This window comes from Pollicipes pollicipes, unplaced genomic scaffold, assembly GCF_011947565.3.
Source record: "Pollicipes pollicipes isolate AB1234 unplaced genomic scaffold, Ppol_2.1 Scaffold_5724;HRSCAF=6776_pilon_pilon_pilon, whole genome shotgun sequence".
In the NCBI taxonomy this organism is placed as follows: domain Eukaryota; kingdom Metazoa; phylum Arthropoda; class Thecostraca; order Pollicipedomorpha; family Pollicipedidae; genus Pollicipes; species Pollicipes pollicipes.
The window spans coordinates 3,027,016-3,049,952 of record NW_023596746.1 but is presented as its reverse complement, the minus strand read 5'-3'; the positions used below and the strand labels follow the sequence as shown (position 1 = coordinate 3,049,952).

The 22,937-nt window shown below is 49.1% G+C and overlaps 1 protein-coding gene and 1 long non-coding RNA gene across 2 annotated transcripts in view; one reads left to right on the top strand and one right to left on the bottom strand.

The window, feature by feature from the left end:
• Positions 1-13,038, bottom strand: part of LOC119103321 (organic cation transporter protein) — an 87,754-nt gene extending 74,716 nt beyond the window's left edge. Inside the window, exons 1-3 of the mRNA XM_037226810.1 lie at positions 12,935-13,038; positions 12,093-12,247; positions 9,324-9,425 (exon numbers count right to left, since the gene is read on the bottom strand). Of these exons, the coding sequence (XP_037082705.1) occupies positions 9,324-9,425; positions 12,093-12,247; positions 12,935-13,022 (345 nt within the window). The 5' untranslated portion in view covers positions 13,023-13,038. The remainder of the gene's footprint in view (positions 1-9,323; positions 9,426-12,092; positions 12,248-12,934) is intronic.
• Positions 13,039-18,084: 5,046 nt separating this feature from the next.
• LOC119103320 (uncharacterized) lies at positions 18,085-22,098 on the top strand. The gene is made up of 3 exons (XR_005094743.1): positions 18,085-18,157; positions 20,125-20,185; positions 20,479-22,098. It is a non-coding gene; the product is annotated as an uncharacterized LOC119103320 (long non-coding RNA).
• Positions 22,099-22,937: the final 839 nt, after the last annotated feature.

Sequence of the window (22,937 nt, the reverse complement as noted above, 5' to 3'; positions counted from 1 at the left end):
GCGCTTGACAAAGTCACTCGATAAAGCCAATGTTTAAAAATTAAATATCTTATATCTGTTAAGGTATGGATAGATTTAAATAACATCACCAATGTGTCCCAATGTGTTTTGCACGTGCAATTAATGGTTTTGGCACACCTTTAAGCGTCCTATGGCTCATTTTGGTAGCGAGAGGCTTTTAGCCAGTACTCGGCTAGTGGTTCACCGGACTGGAAGATATCAATTCTCAAATTATGGCCCCTGAGTGACCGAGCCCGTGCTTTTGTCATTATTACCAAGCAAACGCACTCGTTATACGCTTTATGGCCTTCAATATTTAAAACGCTCCAAAATATCAAAAACAATTAGCTTGATGAAACAACTTAAGTATAACATTACTTATTAGTTCAATACATAACGGCAATAAGCACTCATTTTGGGAAGTTATGTCACTTGACCTTGCCGATGTCAAGGCTTGATCTGCAATGACGTTTAAAATTGCAGACAATGTGCGAAATATATTCAAAAAAATTATGAGGCATAGCCAAAATGAAGCCAAGAGAAACGGGCCCCCAGAGCTGGAAGGTTTACGTTAGGTAGGAAGCGATTTTGCAAGAATTTAGTCCAAACTCACAGACATTTTGCACGAAATTTCACAGTTCACCCCGTAAGGTAGACCGCGGTTACGTGCCTGAGGAAATTGTACGAAACATTCTGTGGGCATTGCATCGTTTCATTTTCACGCTGCACTGAAAGCTGTTTAAGGCAGCCACAAACATCTCTACCAGTCGGGTTCGGGTTTTTAAAACGCACCACACATGGAAGCGTACAACTTAAGATGTAATTTATCTTAAGTTCATTGCGCTGTAACATGTCACTCACGTAACCAGAAGAGGTCTTTCATTCATTTCTTCCCTCTCCTCAAGCTCGAATCATTCATTCCTGGTCGCGCAGAAGCCGCGTATAGCAGCCCTATGAAGACGCTTAGGGGCAGCACTACCAGAGGTGAAGGGACCCACTCCCCCTTGCCACGTGCCAAGGGGCAAATCTACCCCTTGCTATCCTTGTCCGCTCTCCGCAATGTGAGGCACAATGCATGGGAGGCTATCTCTGAAGTCGTCAGACTTGGTCGTTTTCCCGTGACCTAAACGGTTAATTCAGCCACAGCTGAGTGCAGTTTCAGCTTGCGGCGGGGGCTGAAAACTTGCTTTCGCTTATTGGTGACAGGACAGGGGGAGATGCCGCTGCAGGGTGGCGCGCACACCACCGTCGCCTGGATGGAATGGGTCCAGCTCAAGCTACAGTCGTTTCCGCCAGTCTCAGCGCATCACGCATAAGGACGTGTGGCAGTGCCAAGGGCCGTACCAAAAACGGCAACGCTATGGGTACAAACATGGAAGAAGTATGTGCACCCTGTGATTCTGAAGCAGCGGGTCGTCGGGGTGCCATATCGATGGTGCTAAAAGCGCCACCGTAATAAGCGGACGGGCTTACGCTCTGTTATCATTCTTATAAGCGAACAAAAGCCTTTGGAGTTGAGCGTCCAAGATAAAGTGTAGCTGGGAATATGTGAAATGTCTCTCTGTGAAGCTTATGCCCGTGCACACGCAGGCTTCACAAGGATGCGTTATATGATCTAGATGATGATGTGCCCTGCTGAGACCAGCCTACAAATGATCTAGATGATGATGTGCCCTGCTGAGACCAGCCTACAAATGATCTAGATGATGATGTGCCCTGCTGAGACCAGCCTACAAATGATCTAGATGATGATGTGCCCTGCTGAGACCAGCCTACAAAACTGCTATATTTCCCCCCACTGAGATGAGGTAACGGACGTTCATCCACGTTGGGAGCGAAAGGGAATTATAACCATTTTGATAACTCGTTTCCAGTCACCGCCCACAGGGCCAATGTAAAGGTTTTCGGAAAGTTGTGGTTCCCAGACCCGTTCCATCTCCGCTTCCGCCCGCCCCTATATCTTGCGGTATTGCAGGGACTGAGAACAGGGAACATGAGGAGTTTGCATGATGTTGATGAGTTACGAGAACGCCAGTTATTAAGCACATGATCTGTCACCCATTTCTTTTGTATTCAGGTGCCGTAATAATTTTACGATTTCATCCCCCTATCAAAAGTGGGTGGTGCCGCCCTGCCTGCTGTGCCACCTACACACTTTTGTGTGATTTGCCTTCGTTACCCTGTAACTTCCTTTACGAAAATGTGATTTTGAAAATTTGTATTGCTTATATCTGGTTTATCTAAAACGCCAATGTCAATGTCTGTCAACTTGTCGTACCTGGGATCTCCTCTGGCGTATGTTGTCCGTTCAATGTGTGGAAGCGTGCGCCGAACGATAATCTATGCAATGAGATGGTAGACATAACGTTTTTGTCGCTGCTTATGCCGTCCTCGGTGCGCTAATGTTATACCCGTTATACGTTAGTGCACACTTGGCACACACGCTTCATTCGCAACCACCTCATTACTAACCAGCTGGTCAAAATTGTTTCTGCAGTCACCAACACATTGACGCAACCGGTAACACATCCATTTTTTTTAGCGTACTTCTGTCTCGACATGAAACCTCAGGACGATCCATGACCGTTTTTGCTCGAAATTTTGTCAACACGAAGCAAAGATATCGAAGGGAATAACACCGGCAGGGGGAGACAGAATTTCCCCGTTCCCTCCCCCAAAGTATATAGGCTCAACAATCACCTCATTTGAAGCTTAAGAGACATTTTTTTGTGATTAGCAGGCGTTAAATAAAGTTGGAAGTAAACATCGCAGATTGAGTAGTAAAAGTAGTTAAGTGGTAGTAAGTCACATATTTAGGTTTTCGGCAAATTTGCAAGGGTGACTAGCTGTACTGATGCCGCATAATTGTTAGCTTCATTTGCTGGCGTAAGTTTGGTCGACAGAAACAAATGAATTATGGGTATGCATTATGAGCAAAAAGGAACGAAGAGAATATATTTAAGGACAAATGAAAATGATGACATCACGGAGCATCCCACCCGATGTACAGTGCAAATGATTCAGTTCAGTTCACTTCACTACATTCATGAATCGTTTCCACAAGTGGCTTATTGTTTGATGCGGTACAATTACAATAGTAGCACGAATGCAATATTGAAGCATGACAACAACGCGACCACATTCGCACTTTATCAACCATCCAGTCGTTCGCACAACTTCGTCAAAAACAAAGCAGCTTATCAAAATATAGGTCCTAAACATGTGTTACACAATGGCAAGCAAGCATGACTGCACAACGGAACCATTTATATCCTCTAGCCTGGTACAAAACTCGTTGCGATTACTCGAGGGTTGGTGGCAGGCGGCTCAAGAATGAGGCCGCGTGATACGAAAAAGCGCTGCATGCCACCGACAGGCGAGGAGCTGGCAGATCAAGGGCGCCCGCCACTGGCGCTCGGATGGCACGCTGGCAAAGAGCGGTACGTGGGGTGAACAGGGACGGGGTCGCCACCGGAGCACCTAGGTCGTTACGGGCCCTGAATACGGCGAGGTCGTCACGGTGGTTTACAAAGCCACTGACGCCGCACCAGCCTAGCGCTTGAACAGCCGCCGCCATTGAATCTCGCCAACGAGCATTGGTGACCATCCTGGTCTCAAAGTCCTCTTTTAAGGGGGTAATGCTCATCGACCAAACTCCGCCATAGAAGCATGAACGCTGTCACTTTCTGCTCCATTTCCTCATCCCGGTAAACCGGACTCCAGACCGCCCGCAGAAGATCGAGGCAGAGCGCATCCCAGCTTACCTCGCGTCATGGACGCACGGTGAAAGGTGCCGGGCGACAGCGGGGCGACTAACAATGCACGGACAATAATGGTCAGATGGTCGGCGATCGGCTCAGTCAACTGGACAGATGACTCCAGATAAATAACGTTGCTGGTGATGTCATCTAGGAGAGTCCCAATCGGGTCCAGGTGCGCAAACGCCTTGATGAGTGGGAGCAGACTAAGGTTGTTAGAGCTATAATGACGCACACCTGGGCCGTCTGGAGCTCCGGATGGCTAAAATCCTGTTGATTTCACTCAATGTTAGTAGCCGGTGAGTTACATCGCGCGCATTGCTGTCTCGTACGACTTGTCTGGGCAATAATGGAACAAAAATTGAAGAACTTAAGAGAAACACCACCTTTAGAAACAGCTGTCCGGTGGCTCATTTATGAGTTATTTGCAGACTCCAGTGATGTCGAAAAGTGCTCGAGGTCAAACGCACTGGGTACGGGGAGCACCCATTATCACCTAGCTGGTCCCGCGCCAGGTGCCAGAGAGTTCGTCACTGATCAACAGCACTGGGGGTGCGATGAAGCCACTGTAACGGAAAGGCACGCCAGCAACACATGTACCCCCAACACCACGCAGATACACGACGCGCAGATACCCTGAATAGTTGTAAAGATAACAAGTTAAGCTTTTCTTGAAGCGGAGCAGCATCTATTAGATGTGGTTGTTGATTTTCCGCACTGTCTTATTAGTTACATCGCGCACCATACAGTCAAGTGCATTCAAGGTCAGCAGCGGAGAAGGCCAGAGAAACCGTAGGGGACGTATTCAAAACGTGTCAGGCGGAAAGAGCACTGAAGCTGAAGGCGTCCGTCGTGACTTGTCCCGAGACACCACTTTACTTCAGAAACTGAAATAATCCCTTCCAGGGCCAAACGACGGATTACTAAATGGTGACATTTGGACGCGGCGCGCGAGCGCACGTGACGGTTTTCCACCGGTGGATCGCGAACCGCTGCGGTCTGGGGTTCGAGCGTGGCAAGTGGTGGGAGGATCGTTTTGGGTCCATTGGTATTGTATGGGCGGTTCGAAGATGTGACCGACGACACAGTCAAAGAGAAGTGGTTCAAAATTGTGGTCACATCTAGGCAGCTAGGGGTCGGAGCGACAAGGAATTAACACATTTAAGTAGATAGCTGAACGGGGAATCGCGTGGTGTCAGGTTTGCAGTGGCACGTGCCATATGTCACGTGCACAGACGTGGCCAAAAAAGGTGTGCTCATTTTTGCTCGTTTTCACGTTGTGTGCCAGAGCTCAGCAGCCAGGGCATGTAAAGGCGCAAATCAAATTTTAAAGCATCGGTCGACGTGCCATCGTTAATTCGTGTGTGAAACACGACTTTGAGCGATGCACGGCTGTGCCCACAACTGGCGGGCGTGCCGGAAATGTTGGTATTTCGAAAAACAATGCTGAACAAAGCACGCTGCTGTGGAAATTGAAGCCAGGATCATGGCGAAATTTACCCCATCGGAGGCACTGATTCATTGCCTGTATTCATCATCCATTCATTTGTCATTCTGTGCACTGTAATGTCCACACAAAAAGTTCATCTAAAGGATTACAGTTCCACATTTTCGTGCAGTCAAAACGCCACAGGTTGATTGTCCACCCGCCGGCGGCCAGTATTTTAAGTACAACGACGAAACACGCACGCGCCGCATTTGCCGGCGTCCGGCAGCGGTCATTCATCCATTCATTCATTCGTTGCGGCAATAAAGTGAACCATAGTGACCATCAAGTGCATCATTTGAGCTCCTTGTTTTGAAAAATGTCAGAGAAACAAAACATATTGGGCAAAACAGAATTTGGAACGGGTGCGATAAGAGGGCCACATGCATGCAGTATTTTTGTTAAAGCTCACTGGTACGGTAAACATCACTTCTGTTGGCTACACTGGATGTGTGTCGAAGCCAGTAAAGGGTCTTAACACAGAAATGTAATACAATGTGCCACAGAATCATTGCAGAGCATTGGCAGGTGGCAGCGGAGAAATTAGGAAGAACTGGCACTTGAAGTGGTAGCAAGTGCGGTTTCTGAGTGCTCATTACAGAAGAATGACTCGAGTGACGTTTCCGGATCATTATTTTTACTGCTCTGTTGTGCCTCATCAGCTTTGACGTATGCCTAGGTGGTACGAAACTGGGAAGTGGTATCGCAACGCTTACTTAATGTGCGAATCATCGGTATCCCCATGTGCTTACGATTGTCTCTTCAAACAAATAACATGGGGTTCCTCGATCATTTGGAACCCCCATCTTCCACCACGCAAAAGCGTATCAGGAGGGCGAGAGAGGGGTGGGCTATCATCCGTGTCAGGAGGGCGGGGAGGGGTGGTTTATCACCCGTATCAGGAAGGCAAGGGAGGGGTGGGTTAGCATCCGCCGATTTCCGTGAAAGTTGCAAACGATTCAACCCATGACACCGCACAAAAAACTGACTTACAGACTAAGTTTGCTTTCCAAGTTACCCTCGTCCCTGATGGACAGCATATCATACCTGGTTCCCGTCAGACGTCGCGGCAGCCAGGGGTCGGGTCGGATAGGGAATTCCATGAATGGTGTTAGATGAATCTCGAAAAAATGCAAACACAAACCGTCCAAAGAAGCTCCGTCACTTATCGGAGCAAGCCCGTAAACACTTGTCTCAACTATCTACAGAAAATTGGTGCCGGATTATGTCCTAGCGCATTCCCCAAGCACGGCCAGATATGAATTCGCAACAGCCAGGGATCCAAGCAAGCGCTATCTACATAAAACATGGTCTAAGACTGTCATTAATGCATTCCCTACGCGACGGCTAGATCCGAACTAATAACAGCCCGGGATCCGCCAGCACACAATTTGCTGACTTACAATGTAAGATGGTGACCGCTGAAGACTTACAACGTAAGAATGTCACAGGCGCGTCATCCTGAGTATTGAACGAAAGAGATGTCATTATGCCGCTGTTGCTCATGGGGCGCCATGTGGTTCATTTCACACTGTGTAAAGAGGCTTCTGCAACCACGGTCAAGTCATATGGAAGACCAATATGAAAATTAACGCCACCGCCGGCCACGACTTCATGCAACTGTTCAGTGTTATCCTTGCACTTCCTTAGAAACCAACCGCTGTAACGTGTGCGGGCCGGTTTATCAGTTTTTGGCTGTGTCTGGTGGACGGAGGCTTCGAATAGCAACGGCTTGCTTCCATTTTTGCCAGGCTATTGCCGTGCTCTTACTGCAGCCGATGCCTTGCCCCAACTGCGACCTGGGCTTGGTCGGTTGCGCAGAAGAACCCTATGGTATTTTGTGCGTTATTGAAGCCTGATGTGTGTGTTTCCCCTTTATCTCTTCCTAATATTCATAGAGCTTTGTTGCTTTTCGTTTCCATAAATTGGTAAACTATGCGGAAGTTTACGTCCACTGATGATTATTTTTGAGTGTCGAGCTAAACAAGTTTCTGCTCACGTCGCTGTTACACATTGACTCACAAGCGAACTGCTCTTGATGAGAGGGAGTGCAGAGGTAAACTGAAACTTCCAGGTTGTGACCCTCAAAAGTTTCGACATAACCCAGCTTAGTTTCGAAAGCTCACAACGAACCAATATCGAGGTAGCGATGCATCTCAGACTCGAAGGTGACTGTGCACAACCCGTCAGGCTGAGCACGCCTTGTGAGGATGTACCCTTCCAAGTTTGACGCAGCGACGCGAGAGCTGGATTAAGTGTTCACTCTGCATAAATGTTTGTAAACATTGTGCGGATAGTTGGCTTAGAAACTGGATGGCATTGCAATGTCCCCATTGTCAGGTATTTTATCTAGTTTTCACGGTTGATATGGTACCGACTCAAATTTTCACTTTTGATGTACGCAAGCATTTTCGGGTTAATGTGCTTGTGTGGACCGGTCGCGCCAGCGACTTAGTTGAATTATCCAATAATTTTGCTCCGGTACTGCTAAGCAGATAAAGCTATTTGATTATAGCAAAGCCCCTCAACCAAATTATGCATCGCGCAAAGTAGACTGGCTTGCCTGCCTTATCATGCAAGTTTTTTGTCAACATTTAAGAGCTGTTATAGATTGGCGGGTTTTATTTAAATGACAATTTTCCGTTCTTTTTGTCCGTACAGATATAAGTTCGATATCTAGGGCTCACGAGTTGATGTAAACATGACCAGTACAGAGCCAAGCCCTCTTGCCTTCCCACTGCGTGCATCCACAGTTGTGGGTCGCAGGCTTGTCCCAGCTGCGTGCCGACCGTCTGGAGCCAGCGGCCGGACTACTGTGGCGACGGGCCCCCGTCCCCGATGGCACCGCGACGCAAAGCGCACGTGCGCACCAAGTGTACGCATTTACGTATGCACGGTCCTGTTCAGATTGTCGCCCATACCAACGGGACAGAAATGTATGGCTGCTGCCAAGATCAGACCGGATACGCGGTTCAAACGTGTGTAGCACAAGTCAGTTGCATAATGCAGAGGGTCAGGCATGCAATGAAGACATTACTCGCGACGTGTACCTGGGGCGCTCTTACGGCGCTCTTACGATACCCATTCGAATGCGACCTTTGCCAAACTGCGTAGATCTTCCGAGCCAGCTAAACGGCAACATCAGAATGGAATTCGTCACGAAAGTAAAGTGCATCAAGCAGGGCACATCCAGTATTCATAAACCGAAAAGTTCCACTTGCAGATGTTTTTAAACGAATACGAATGGGGCTCTCCAGAGCTCTCTGTGATCACTGCCGCTACAATTGTTTGGGGACAAGTTCGACTTAGTTGCCCAACTCTTTCTCCGGCATGTTTCCGGACGGGGCGCTGTCGTCTATAACATCCGTCGTGATGTGCAGCGGTGCAGTAAACGCGTTTCCGAGTCCGGCGCACGACAACTCAGCCCGCGCAGATGAAGCGCGGAAATAAAACGTCAGTTGTCCATCACAGACCCGCGCCAGAAGACTGCCTTCCACAAGACCTGGTCCGGGACAGTTGCCTCCCGTCAGACAGAGACGAGCTATGGGTGCGTGGTAATCCAGCTATCCCCCAACTCAATCACATAATAAGGGGGTTCGGAATGCGTAAAGGTTCATATTTTCGAATAGGCGGACCGTCATTAATGACGTCAGTGAGCAACTTCACTGAATGCTCAAGGTTCAGGCATAGTGCATTGTTTGTCATCATCTCTTTGGTAAGCATTACGGTCGCGACACGCTCTGTGGCACTTTGAAGCTCCCATGCATACAAGATTCAACAGAGCTACCAAAGTACGCAACACGTGCAGCAGACCGTGTTGTAAACTTGGGTGAGTCCTCAGCGAGGCGCATCACTTCTCCGTGTGCACAGAACCTGTTCAAACCGACACACTCCACGGAGTCACTGACTCGCACTGGTGAGGAGTGCAAGCTGAACTGGAACGATGCGCCTGCTCAGTCGGCTCCTGTCCGTCTTGTTCCGGATACGAAGAGGGCCCACCTGCCCTCGCCGTCTGATCGCTGGCAAAAGGAGCCTGCACAGCGGCATCCCGCCCGCCAGGGCATCAACCGGGCGCTCACCTTGTCGACGAAGGGAGAGAACATGATGCCACCGAGCAGCATGGCCACGCAGATGACGGTCGAGGCCAGGATGCGATGGTCGTTGTCGCACGAGAGCTTCCACTGCCGGACGGGAGGACCAAGTCAGAAAGGTGAGTATGGGAGCCGAGGCACGGAGTGGAGGTGTCAGGGTCGAGTCAGAGCGTTGAGTATGGGAGCCGAGGCTCGGAGTGGAGGTGCCAGGGTCGAGTCAGAGCGGTGAGTATGGGAGCCGAGGCTCGGAGTGGAGGTGAAAGGGTCGAGTTAGAGAGGTGAGTATGGGAGTCGAGTCTCGGCGTGGAGGTGAAAGGGTCGAGTTAGAGTGGTGAGTATGGGAGTCGAGTCTCGGCGTGGAGGTGAAAGGGTCGAGTCAGAGCGTTGAGTATGGGAGTCGAGTCTCGGCGTGGAGGTGAAAGGGTCGAGTCAGAGTTGTGAGTATGGGAGTCGAGTCTCGGAGTGGAGGTGAAAGGGTCCAGTTAGAGAGGTGAGTATGGGAGTCGAGTCTCGGCGTGGAGGTGAAAGGGTCGAGTTAGAGTGGTGAGTATGGGAGTCGAGTCTCGGCGTGGAGGTGAAAGGGTCGAGTCAGAGTTGTGAGTATGGGAGTCGAGTCTCGGAGTGGAGGTGAAAGGGTCGAGTTAGAGAGGTGAGTATGGGAGTCGAGTCTCGGAGTGGAGGTGAAAGGGTCGAGTTAGAGAGGTGAGTATGGGAGTCGAGTCTCGGCGTGGAGGTGAAAGGGTCGAGTTAGAGTGGTGAGTATGGGAGTCGAGTCTCGGCGTGGAGGTGCAAGGGCCGAGTCAGAGTTGTGAGTATGGGAGTCGAGTCTCGGCGTGGAGGTGAAAGGGTCGAGTTAGAGTGGTGAGTATGGGAGTCGAGTCTCGGCGTGGAGGTGAAAGGGTCGAGTCAGAGTTGTGAGCATGGGAGTCGAGTCTCGGCGTGGAGGTGAAAGGGTCGAGTCAGAGTTGTGAGTATGGGAGTCGAGTCTCGGCGTGGAGGTGAAAGGGTCGAGTCAGAGTGGTGGGTCTGGGAACCGAGGCTCGGGGTGGAGGTGCGAGGGTCCAGTCAGAGTGGTGAATATAGGAGTTGAGTCTCGGAGTGAAGATGCAAGGTGGTCGGAATGGTGGCCAGAGCGGAAGTCTGAATGAAGATTAGAGTGGAGGTCAGAAAAAAGACCAGAGTAGAGTTCAGCGTGGAAATCAAGAGTGAAACATGAATGCCAGAGTCGGGGTTCATAGAAGAGGGTCAGAATAGTGTTCAGAACAGAGGGTTGTGACAGTCGGATCATAACTAAAATGCACAGCCAGAGTGGAGGTCAGAGCGTATCGTCATAATAAAGGTCAGAGTTGAACTGGAAGTGGAGTTAATAGTGGGATCTCAAAGTGGAAGATCTTGGTAGTGTGCCTCCAAGTAGGTCAAAGCAAAGTCCACGTCAAAGCAGAACGCCAAAACGGCAAATCGGTTTTAAGGCACGTGGATCTCTGAGTGAATATCCGATTTCAGTTTGATAAGCTGCGATATGGCCCATTGGTGAGCACCGCGACTATTGCAGGTTACGGGGCATACCCACGTCAGCTGTTCACATGTGCACCCCGCCATATCTATCACGCAACACGAGCACAAGAATACGCTACACCGCGGTCCGAGCCGGACACTGCAGGGCCGGACTGGACAAATGAGAATCACAACGCAGCACCCTCGCTCGCGCGATGAACCATACACATGAATTTTGTTAAAGAATGGCATCGTTGCTGCACCTGCTTGTACGCTTCTGTCACCCAACGCCCCAGTGTGTCTGGCGAAAGGAGCATTTTGATCTTTCTGACCTAATAATGAATCGGGGAGCCGTATCAGCACCTGATGCCAGCTGTTTCACTCCCTGATGCCAGCTGGTTGCGCACCCGAACCTGCCAGCTTTGATCGATCCCTTCATCTGGCCACATGTATAATCAGCCTTGTAATTAGCCTGGGGTGGCCAGAAGTGCCGACAGTGGCGGCGGCCGATCATCGCGTGATTCAGGCCCAGGGCGGGCCGCGGCCGGGCTGCGATAGTGCCGTGTATGCAGGCCGTCGCCCCCCCCCCCCCCCCCTCCCCCTGTCCCCTTCCCTCCGCTCGTAACCGGATCGACCTGGGCCGGCGGCGGGCGACGCCGACAGCCGAGGTCGCGCGGAATTGGGGGCGTCGCCGTGACGCAACTGTGGCCGAGAGTTCGGTCGGCCCGCCCCACTGGCCGGCCAGCTGGCCGATCCACGGGGTCAGTCACTTCCGTTCCCGAGAGCACGTGTTTAGTTAGGGCCAGGCTTCGCAGACATCTAGCCATCTGCACCAGCAAACAAACGGTGGATTGAGATCTTAAGTTTGCACACGTCAAGCGGGGCTGTTGACCACACCCTGAGCCTAAGCGGTGCAATCGTAGCTCAACATGTGACTTTGCAGGGTGCACGTCAGGCAGCCCACGTGGTGCACGTGTCATGTCAGCCTGACCCTGTCAAAGCAATCGTAAGCTAATTTTGGCACACGTATAAGTCCAAACAGATTTATATCGGTCAATATCTCTCTCTGTCTCTCCTTTTCTCTTTCATTGTCTGTTCCATCGTGTTCTCTTCCTCTCTCCCTTTCCCTCTCCTTCACCCTTTCTCTCCCTCTCTCCCTCTCTCTCTCCGACAGCAGAATTGGTGTCGGGAGATAGAGCCGACGTCCCATCCGTGTGATTTGTTGTACATGGTGCCGAAGGCTCAAGGGCAGATGGCTCTCACCTCTGTGATCATGGTAGAGCCATGCGTATCCTCGTACTCCACCTCGGAGCACCGCTGCTTACGGCGCAGCTTCTTAGGTGATGGCAGTGTCTCGCTGTCGGCCATCTCAGTCGGCGCGTTTTTGTCCGAGGACGTGACTTCTCTCTTGATGATAGCTACAAAAAAGTGCAGAGAGCGTTATACAACCGATCGTAAACCACCCAGGAGCAGAGTGCACAGCAGCCGCCCACCCGATGCCGTGGTAGTTGGGCAGGCTGCTGCAACAGGAGGTTGACCCCTCGGGGTGCGGTGACCCAAAGTTGCGCGGTCGCACGCGCCGCGGACAGGCGTTGCAGGCACCTGGCAGGCTGGTGCGGCGGCCGGTGCGCAACGGCCTTAATCAGTGACTGGCATGCGTACGTACTACTGGCGCCGCCACTGTTCGAGGACGAGCTGCCGATGTTTCGTCCCGACCCATGTATATCAGACGTCCGCGAAAACACAGATGTCATCAGTGGACGATCGTCTCAAATCGATCTACTTTTCCTCGCCTCCCCGAGCTCCTCAGGTGACAGGTTAGCCGTGTTGTGGAGGTAAATGTTCCCGAGATCCAACGCCTACGAGCTGTTAGGTTGTCGGCAACGTGACGGTTATGATCATGTGCAAGCGCCTCTAGCGAAACTTGAGCTTTGTTTACATTAAATACCCGGATGTCATATGAACACAAACGTGTAAACACAGATCACGTCTAACCGCTACGAGCAAAACTTAGGCTATGTTTACGGTACATTCCCGGAAAGCAAATAATTGTAGGAAGCATAAGAAATGACAAAATACACATAGTAAACATCATTTGAACATACCATGCTGTTGTTCGCTGCTGTGATAGTTGGGATGGTATTTGTAAATTTCCTTTTCCGTGAGTGCTTCGGAGTATATGTAACAAGACATGAACTTCCCCTTCGTCTTCCTGCAAAAAAGAGTCGTTGTGTAAACACAGAGAAAATCCAACACACCTACCTGGAATGTTGATTGCAGCACTGGCTCGTACACGCTTTATTGAATAAGAGTGCCTTTCTGACAGATAAATGTTATCACATGGATGGTCAACAACATGGGATGATCATGTGTGCACTGATATCATCGCAACGGCACCTTATCCCCGAAAGTAAACGCAAAATACGTCTTAGCACTTTCTCATTCGTCAAGCGAGCAGTTTTAGTGGCTTATGCACCAAACGCTACGTGGCATGTCTTAAATTCTAAACACAGGGTATTTTGATTCTGTTGTGTATACAAAACGGTGGCAAGAGCAGATGGCAAATGTCTGCATCGCCGATGCCAGCAAGTAAATGCCCTTGCGCATATGTTGGTAACGGCCAAAGCTCATAAACGTTAAAGTTCGTTTCGCAGATGTTCGTTAGCACGAATGCTTCTTTGCAAATTGCAAATTTTGCAAATTTTGCAAATTTTCGTGCCGCAATCGTTCGTTAACGCTGGTGCGCGCACCGCCATTGTTCTGCACCTTTACATGCGCTCGGGTAGGGGATCAAACTGACCCCCGAACGTTTTCCGGAGCTATTTCCGAACATCGCGGCGTAGCCGAGCCAAATGTTGCATATCTGTAGACACATAAGTAGCGGATCGTCGCGCAGAACAAAATATATGTGCCTTGTAAGGTCACTGACCTATGCCAGATCAAAGTCAGGCCATAGTTTTAGCGAAGGCAATTATTGGGAATCGTTCAATCTGATCCAAAAATCGGAGAGTTAGACGACGCCATAAACCTCCAGATACTTTCTTAGGCAACACAATGATTGAATTAACAAATTGTTTTGACCTAAGGTCAGATGTGAAGGTCACACCAAGGTAAAAACCAACCTATTTCATTACTCTAGGATATTGGGTAGATTCTGGTGCTGATTTATAACTTATTGATAACAGTAACAGCATCATACATCTTCCATGTATTTCTCAAAAGTCAGGATAGGTCACTGACCTAAAATGACCCGGGTCAAGATTTTGTTTTTTCGGAGCATACTGCCTAGCGTAATCTTTGTTGCTTATTCAAATGCAAAACTCAAAACAGCATTGTATGATTTTGGTCACCATGACCTTCAAAAAGTCAAACAAGGTCACTCATCTTCAATGAGCGTGTGACCTTTTGCTTACAACAGTTATCTAGATTCTCGGGGCCCTTTGGAGACCAGCCTGGAATATGGCCTTGTCTAACCATATCTGACCAGAAGGTCATGACCCGGGAACTTCAAACTTTGACGGAAGTGAGTTCACGTACAGGTCAATACACTTTGTGAATTTGGTGTCTCTAGCTTTCTTAGTTCCTGAGATCTCAGGGGGTCAAATTGACCCCCACCCGAGCGGGGGTATCCAACCGGCCACCCGGTCGCGCGTTTATGCTCGAAGCACTGACTTTTGCCGACACCAAGAACGTACAATTTTGCCAACACCATTGAACAAAAGGCTGGTGTTTGTGTTCTTCTTGGTGTCCTGCCGGACTCTGTCGCCGACCACCAGCCGGTATTACTGTGTGCTTCCGCTCCCGACTGCACCGACGGCCCTCCGCGGCCACGGTTCGCACTTGGGGACGCGTCGATTGGGACGCGCCCTGCTTGAGCCTTTCGCTCGCGGACTGGGGGCGCTGTATACCGTCGGCACAGTGGACGAGAAACTTGTCGCGTTCATGCAGATCTGGAACGCAGGCGCCGACATGCACTGCCCGCCCGTCGCCATGATGTCACACCGGCCAAGCTGCCCGTGGCTGCGCGGTGACTTCCAGATCGCAGCGGCCAGGGAGGAGCGTGACGAGGCGCGCCTAGCCTGGCAGCGCCATCGCACCCTCGACACGGAGCGCGAGCACATACAGTGCAGGAACCGAGTGAAAGGCCCGATGACCGCCACACGGCGCTCATTCCTGTGCGACAGTCCGCTGACTGACAGGAGAGACTTTTGGAATCGCACGACGCAGTTCATCCTGCGGCCAGCCAAGGGAGGAGACGGGCCCCTTGACCACCTGAATGCCCGCTCCGATGCCTTCAACGCCCACTTCGCAGCCGTGGGCCCCCTCATAGTAGCGGAGGCCGCAGTGGCGCCCGGTGGTGCTGACCAGCCCCCGGCCGAGCCGCGACCGTACTGCGTCTGTACCTCAGCCCTCGATCCGCGCCCGGCGGTGCTGACCAGCCCCCGGCCGGGCCGCGGCCGTACTGCGTCTGTACCTCAGCCCTCGATCCGCGTCCGGCGGTGCCGACCAGCCCCCGGCCGACCCGCGACCGTACTGCGTCTGTACCTCAGCCCTCGATCCGCGCCCGGCGGTGCCGACCAGGCCCGGCCGACCCGCGACCGTACTGCGTCTGTACCTCAGTCCTCGATCCGCGCCCGGCGGTGCCGACCAGCCCCAGGCCGGGCCGCGACCGTACTGCGCCTGTACCTCAGCCCTCGATCTGCGCCCGGCAACCATGCCCGAGCTGTCCGTAACCATCAGCCAGCTGAGCACGTCCAAAGCGTTCGGTGTCGATAGTGTCCCTGTGCTGGCTGCCAGTGAGTGTCCTCCGGTGATCGTTTCGCACCTACTTCACGTGATGAGCTGTTTTATCGTCTCACCTACTTTTCCCGATGCATAGAAATTCCACCTATCGCTTCCGCGTCCAAGTAAGGTGACCTAGCAGATCCTAACAACTTTCGACCCACCTCCATCCTCTCCGCGATACCAAAAATCATCGAAGAAGTCGTGTGTGGTCAACTCACCTTATACTTGCTCAACCACCACTTACTTTCGCCTTAACATTACGCATCTCAAACGTGTTATTCTACGGAGAACGCCGTGCTTGACGCTGTTTTATAATATAATATATAATAAGGACCAACACGTATATATTATTACCGTCCTAATATATATCTATATAAATATATATATATATATATATATATATATATATATATATATATATATAATATGATAGGCTGGAATGGTGTGGTGCAGCCTCCGGATGATTCCGGAGTCATTTACGCGGCCGGAGGCACGTGGTGGGCGACTCCGGGCCGTTATCGCTGTCACACGGTGTGGCTCAGGGATGTCTCGTCGAGTTCATCCTGTTCCTCATCTTTACCAACGACCTCTCCAGGTTCCTCCCCCATGGTTGCCTCCTATTCTACGCCGATGAAACCCAGATCCTCGATAGGCCCACATCCGATCTCATCGGCCTGTCCCACCCCAAACCCCGCGTCGAGGAGTCCATGCAAAGTCTCCAAGTTTGGTTTCAATCAAACAGCCCAAAAACGAGCTCCGAGAAGACGGCCATCTAATCGCTTTGTTGACATCTAATCACTCACACATAAACACACATCTAATCATTAATCACAAAAACACAAAACACACGGACTCTAATCGGAATAAAATGATGCATTCAAAAGACCGGCAACTTTCACATTAACATTTCTGGCTCGACTTGCTGCCCCTAAACAACAGTGAAAGTACTGGGTGAAGGTATTCGACCAGCACTTGACCTGGGAGGCCCACATCGTCACGGTCGTTTGACGTTGCAACGCCACATTCGTGTCGTTGTTCAAGGTTCGGCATCACCTCACCCGCGATGTTTTGGAGCTTCTCGTTTGTGCGTACTTTTTCCCAGGCATACAGTTCTGTCTCCGTGTGGAGCCGCCACCGACTGCCATCTGGACCGGGCCCGAAAGGTAATCCACTTTGCCGCTCGGGCGGTGACGGGCATCCGCCGCTGCGACCACATTACGCCTGCATTAGAAGCACTGGGATGGCGCGGTGTGGCGGAGAAGGTGCGCCGACGTGACTGTGACAATGTGTGCCGAGCACAGGACGTCAGCGGGGCGCCTGCCGCTTTGCGTTCGCTTTTTTGTACACGCGCGCAGGCATCCCAGCGCCATACCCCAGTTGTGGTCCGCGGTAACGGTTCACTGCACCTAGATCGCGTCAGATTGGCTGTCGCTCAGCGGCTGTTTCCGTGCCGGGCGGATGCCGCATGGAGCTGCTTGCCCCCGGCAGCCGCCCACGCTCCATCACAGCGTACCTTCTTGTCTGTTTTAAGACTAACTGTGACTGAGTAGTGCGACGTGTGTGTGTGTGTGTGTGTGTGTGTGTGTGTGTGTGTGTGTGTGTGTGTGTGTGTGTGTGTGTGTGTGTGTGTGTGTGTGTGTGTGTGTGTGTGTGTGTGTGTGTGTGTGTGTGTGTGTGTGTGTGTGTGTGTGTGTGTGTGTGTGTGTGTGTGTGTGTGTGTGTGTGTGTGTGTGTGTGTGTGTGTGTGTGTGTGTGTGTGTGTGTGTGTGTGTGTGTGTGTGTGTGTGTGTGTGTGTGTGTGTGTGTGTGTGTGTGTGTGTGTGTGTGTGTGTGTGTGTGTGTGTGTGTGTGTGTGTGTGTGTGTGTGTGTGTGTACTTGTCTTTGCGGCGAAGTCGGGACAAACGCCCGCTAAACGTACGCCAAGTGGGGACCGTTCCGAAGTCGGGACCGAAAAATCGGTCCCCACTTTGTTGACCATTGGGTGATGCTTCTCAACTCATCAGACGACGCTCCTATCAATCTCAGACCGGTCCCCAGGAAGTGGGGTTTAATCAACTTGTGTTTATCCTCTGGTCACGTGACCACCCCTCCCTTTACACAAATCCGCCGGCCGCTACGGGAAGATTCCCGCGGAAATGTGCGACGTCATTGTGTAGCGCGCGCTAATTGGCTGAACGCAGTAGTATCAACCAATCAGGAGCCGTAATCATGTGATGGACAAAGCAATGTTTGGTTATGTTGTAAGTATCATTTGTAAAGATGGCATACTTCGATTTTTTCATAGTAATTTAAATTAAGATCGAAGGAACTTTATTTAGAAGATAATATTTTGTTCCTTGGTTGTTAAAAAACCATTCGCTAGCCGGTGCTGCTATCAGACAGATTATGTAAGTACCAGATCAGTTACCTTACCTGGTGCCGTTCCTTCAAGGCCATCCCTATTCCCACGAACCGACTTCCGCGTTATCGTGACCGGTAAGGGAAGGAAGTGCGATTAAGAAATAGCGATCCGTGGAGTGAGGAACCGGTTGACAAACTCTAGGTGAGTATGAATTCATATTTGTTGTAAGAAACGAGGCTCGCACAGTTTATATAATAGAAGAGGTGGCTCTTTTGTAGGTTATGTGGCAAGCCAGCAGTTTGGTTGTGAAGCGATTAGTCGCAGCTTCTGTCGTCATTGCAATTCAATAGGCATAGATTATAGTAAGCTCATTGAATCCATGCACAGGCAGATCCAAAAGTTTGTTTATGGGTTATCAGCAGTCTGGGGGACAGTGTATCAATACTGCATGGTTTTTGAAACTCAGATTTTGGTGATTATGCCTCTCTAGCCAAGTTAAAATGGTATTGGTATAGATGTGTACCTTTTTCTGATTTATCTTTAACTTTAATATGTTACTCATGTTATTCTGTCATGGTTAACATTACTATGATGATCAATTTGATTGCAAACCAATTATTAAGTTATTTTCCCATACCCCATCTGATATGAGAAAGCAGTGCTATGTTGTGCCATGTTTGGTTAGATTGTGTATTGTTTGGTTTGAGTTGTTAGATGAGGCTAGGTTAAAAATGCCCAAAGTAATTGTCAAACCCACTTTTCTTTGAAAATGGAGAAGGGTGTGGGGTATTCTCCAGGACTTTTGCCGCTAATGCAAACACTGAAATTTCTTAAATTTTCTCCTATTCATAAACGTGTGCCAATTTTGCACCAATTTCAGTCATTTTTCTAAAGCACAGACTGTCCCCCTTGGGGTCCACAAGTGCGTATTTTAAATGGAATATGGCTGTGTCTTTGAATATACACATGCTATTAAATAAAGACTCATGTTTATTACTTCAGGGGTTGACGGAATCACCTCCTCCCCCTTGCATGCACCAGTTTCCCATTATTAAAGCAACTAAATAGTGTCTGTGTCAATACCAAAAATTAGCTGCACCTTTGTGGCCCCTTGTCTGTGTAATTCATACTCACTAACAATCATTGTGGACATTACTTGCTATTGCAGCATCAAGTCTGTGACAGGTTAAGGTGTCCATATACAGTGTGATTTCATATTCCTATTGAGCCAGTAAGAAAGCTTGAAGAAATTAATTAACCTTCAACATGGGGAATAGAACTGAGATAGTCACCTTGTAGACAGTGTTAGCCCCCCACCCTGCTGCTCTGGTTGAAAGCACTTTCCAGCCAAAGAGCTTTGAACTTGAGAACTTGAAATGAAGTTCACATGAAAGAGTGCAGGGAAATTGTGCTTATAGGCCCATCAGCAGACACTACATAATCAGCCAATCCTGGGCAGAATAACAGCCTATTAGCTCATCAGCCAATCAAATTGATGCTTCTCCACCACTTTCAGCATTGATTGGATGAGCCACAGTGTTGGAACTTGGATCATTTTCTGCTCTCTAAGAGGACCAAAAGATTTTGCTCCCTTCAAAAAATTACCTTTTTTGGTGAAGTTAAGATATGTGTTAAAGAATATTTCTTAGGGTGAACTATTTCCTTTTAAGGGAACAAAGTTGCCTGATTTGTTAGCAAGATTTATCTAACATGTGCACACATGTCTGACATTTTATTGTGAAAATCAGTCTCTGCGAGGTCGTGTTCCTTTTTTTAAACCTCTGAAATGGGGTATTTTGTTTTTGCATTTTAGTTGTTCTGGTATTGCTTTAAAAACACTTCTTCAGAAATGAAAGGAACTATATCATATTACCCATTAAGATAATTGTATATGAATATGGAACCAGATAGGAGTGACTGAAATGCTTGTTCAATTTTCACTGCTAAATATGCTGCAACTGTGGGATCCTAATGGATCTTGGATCTGTAGGATGTGTATTGCCTTGGGATTCTGTGAATGTATTTGCATGAGATCCTGTGCATCTTGTGTCTTGAAATTTTGGTTTGTAGTAGCATCTTGCATATCCCAGATCCCGATTTTTGCCACCGCACAAGTCTGGTGGGAACTCAGAGGGTCCCTTGAAATTGCAGTGTTCTTTGTGTTCCAGAACCATGCGACGGAGGAAATTCTTTTTTACTCGTGTACAGAAGAGGAAACGCAATTATCAGGTAAGGCTAGTGGGGTCAACAAACATATTTGACCTGCAAAGGTTGTACTGTTTCATGCCACTTCAGGTCGCTATATAACCAATTACAGTAGGCGAAGGCTATCCCTTACATAGCTCTCAGTTTCAGACCCAATTGGGAGTATATCCCCTCGCTTAGATGAGTGTCAAAAATTGATTCAACCAGCTTAGTTCTTGAATCAGTTCCTTGCTGCCAGTGGAGGAACATTTCAAAAGATGTATAGGTACGACTTTCGTGGAACTGTACAAATCTGACTGGAACGTGATGGTTTCCAGCCGCGCGCTTGGCACCCTGCATGAGAGGCGGTGGAACAAGGTTGAAAAACTGCCAAAAAATGACGATGCACTGCGCCTGTAACTGGAAATAGACGGTGCCATGGAGAAAGTGAGGGATAGCTTGCAAGAAACAACCAGTCTGGTCAACTGCGACAAGCTGGCTCAAGCTGCGCTCACTTCGCTGATCTCGTTTAATCGGCGGAGGCCTGGTGAAACAGAACGACTGACGGTGGATGATTATCGGGCGAAAACCTACGAAGTTAATAAGGATATTACTGATGATTTGTCTGTGCTCGAACGCGAACTATGCACAACCCTAGGTCACGTAAAGATACGCAGAAAGCGAGGAAGAGAGGTCCCAATGCTCCTGAAAGGCAGGATAACCGAGGTCCTTGACCTTCTGGTTGCCTCCAGAGAGGCTTCTGGCATTCATGAAAGCAGTCCGTACGTTTTCACTGGTGATGCAGCCAAGGACGCCCAGCCACTGAGTGGGAGCAAGTGTATTTCTCAGTTTGCTGAGCGTGCAGAAGTTGTGAATGTGACAGCTACATCTATGCGAAAGCATATCGCAACAATGATACAACTTTTGCATTTGAGCGAAACGGAACTGGACGTTGTCGCGAGGTTCATGGGACATGACATCAGGGCTCATCGGGAATATTACCGCTTGCCCGAGCGGACGGTGTATGGCGTTTAAGTCAGCGAGCTGCTCCTGGCAATGAAGAAGCCTGGCAGTGCATACGTTGGTAAGGCGTTGGAAAAACTCGACCCCTGCACAAGTGATGAAGACAAGAGCGTGGTTGAAGACCTAGGTGAGAGCTACGACAATGAGGCGAAAGGACCAAAACGACAAATGGAAGAAAGTGAAGAGGAAAAAGGAAAACGTAAACGGCAGAAGACAGAATGTGATGTGATGCCTGAAAGTGGTGGACGTGATGATCAGGGCTCACCTTCCACTAGACATTCCACTAACCGCCTTCCTGTCCCCGAGAGAAAGATACGAAAGATCTCATGGACCGTTCGTGAAATGCAAGCAATTGAGTCAGATGTCCAGGTCTATGAGCGACTTGACCTGTCCCGGTATGGCCGATTGCATCGCCGCTTTGCACGCCGAGCCAGATTTGTGTCGTCGCTCCTGGACCGACGTGAAGCACTGTACATATAACCTCGTCGTAAAACATAGGCGTAGCCTGAATCTGTGAGACTAGTTTCACCATGCTGCAGTAATATGCAAACAGTCAAGGGCAGCCACCCGTTGAGGCCGTTCTTTGACCTGTGCTCAAGGTTTTACCAGCTGCATTGTTCAGATCAGACTAGACCAACTTAAGCGTTGGTGGCATGTGGAAAAGTTCTTGACATAAGCTGTCTTGTGTTGGTGAACTCGAGAGCCGCTAATATACCAGTATATTACCAGTATGCTCACGTTTTTCTCGATACCTGGGGCCACACGGATTTGTGCTTCAATGTGAATAATGGAAGTGAGCGCAGCACGGGCCAATATAACTATAACATTCAAATAACAATTTAAATTTGCACTGCGCTAGTTTCGAAGCGAGGTAGTTTGCGTTGGTTATGCTGTTTTCTCAATGCCTTCTGCAGCACCATGAAATGTGAAACATAATATTGAATCGTCTGGCTATAAATGAAGCAGCGCTCATTTTTGGTGTTCGGGGATATTCACTGAAAACTAGATATCCAAATACATTTAAGTTAGTAGAACTTTAACTTTAATGTTGAGTGACAGAGTGAAGAGAGTTCATTGCATTCTTCTGCGGCACGCGATGTGAAAGAGCAAACGCCCCGCGCATGTAACATCGTTTTAAAGTAGTCGTAGTACGGACATTTAAAATGTCTGTTTGAATACCATAGTTGTCTGTACCCATTGTAAACATGACCATGTCGTGTATACCTTCATCTTCTCTGGAGCAAGCGTATTGTGAAGTATGCGTCGTTTAACGCGCTCACCGATACAGGAAAATACATGTTTCGCTGTCTGACATTTTTGAATGTGTAATTTTTTCTGGACACTGCAACAGAAAAATGACCCTGGGCGCGGCGTACGATACTACATTATTGTGCTCCGTTTATCGCAATAAAGAACGGAATTAAAGTGCTGCCAACGATTTTGCACAGTTTTTTTGCGCGTGGGTCATTATTCGAGTGTGCTGTAGACCAAAAATTACCGGTGTCATGACCGGCGTCATTTTGGTGTTGCGGTAATGTTTCACGCGGTGAAAAGTTTTTATATTGTTTTACTTGTATATTTCATTGTCTTTTTATATCTTTGATATGTTTTAGTACTTACTTACCAAAGAATGAAAAATCTAATCTAGCGTCTGGAAGGATTCTTGGGGCTCAAAGCAGGGAAATTGTTTATAATGTGTATCAACATTTTGTCGAAGACTGGGACATGAAGTTGAAGGCGGGAGACGACGACGCCGTCCGGGAGAGTCCATTAT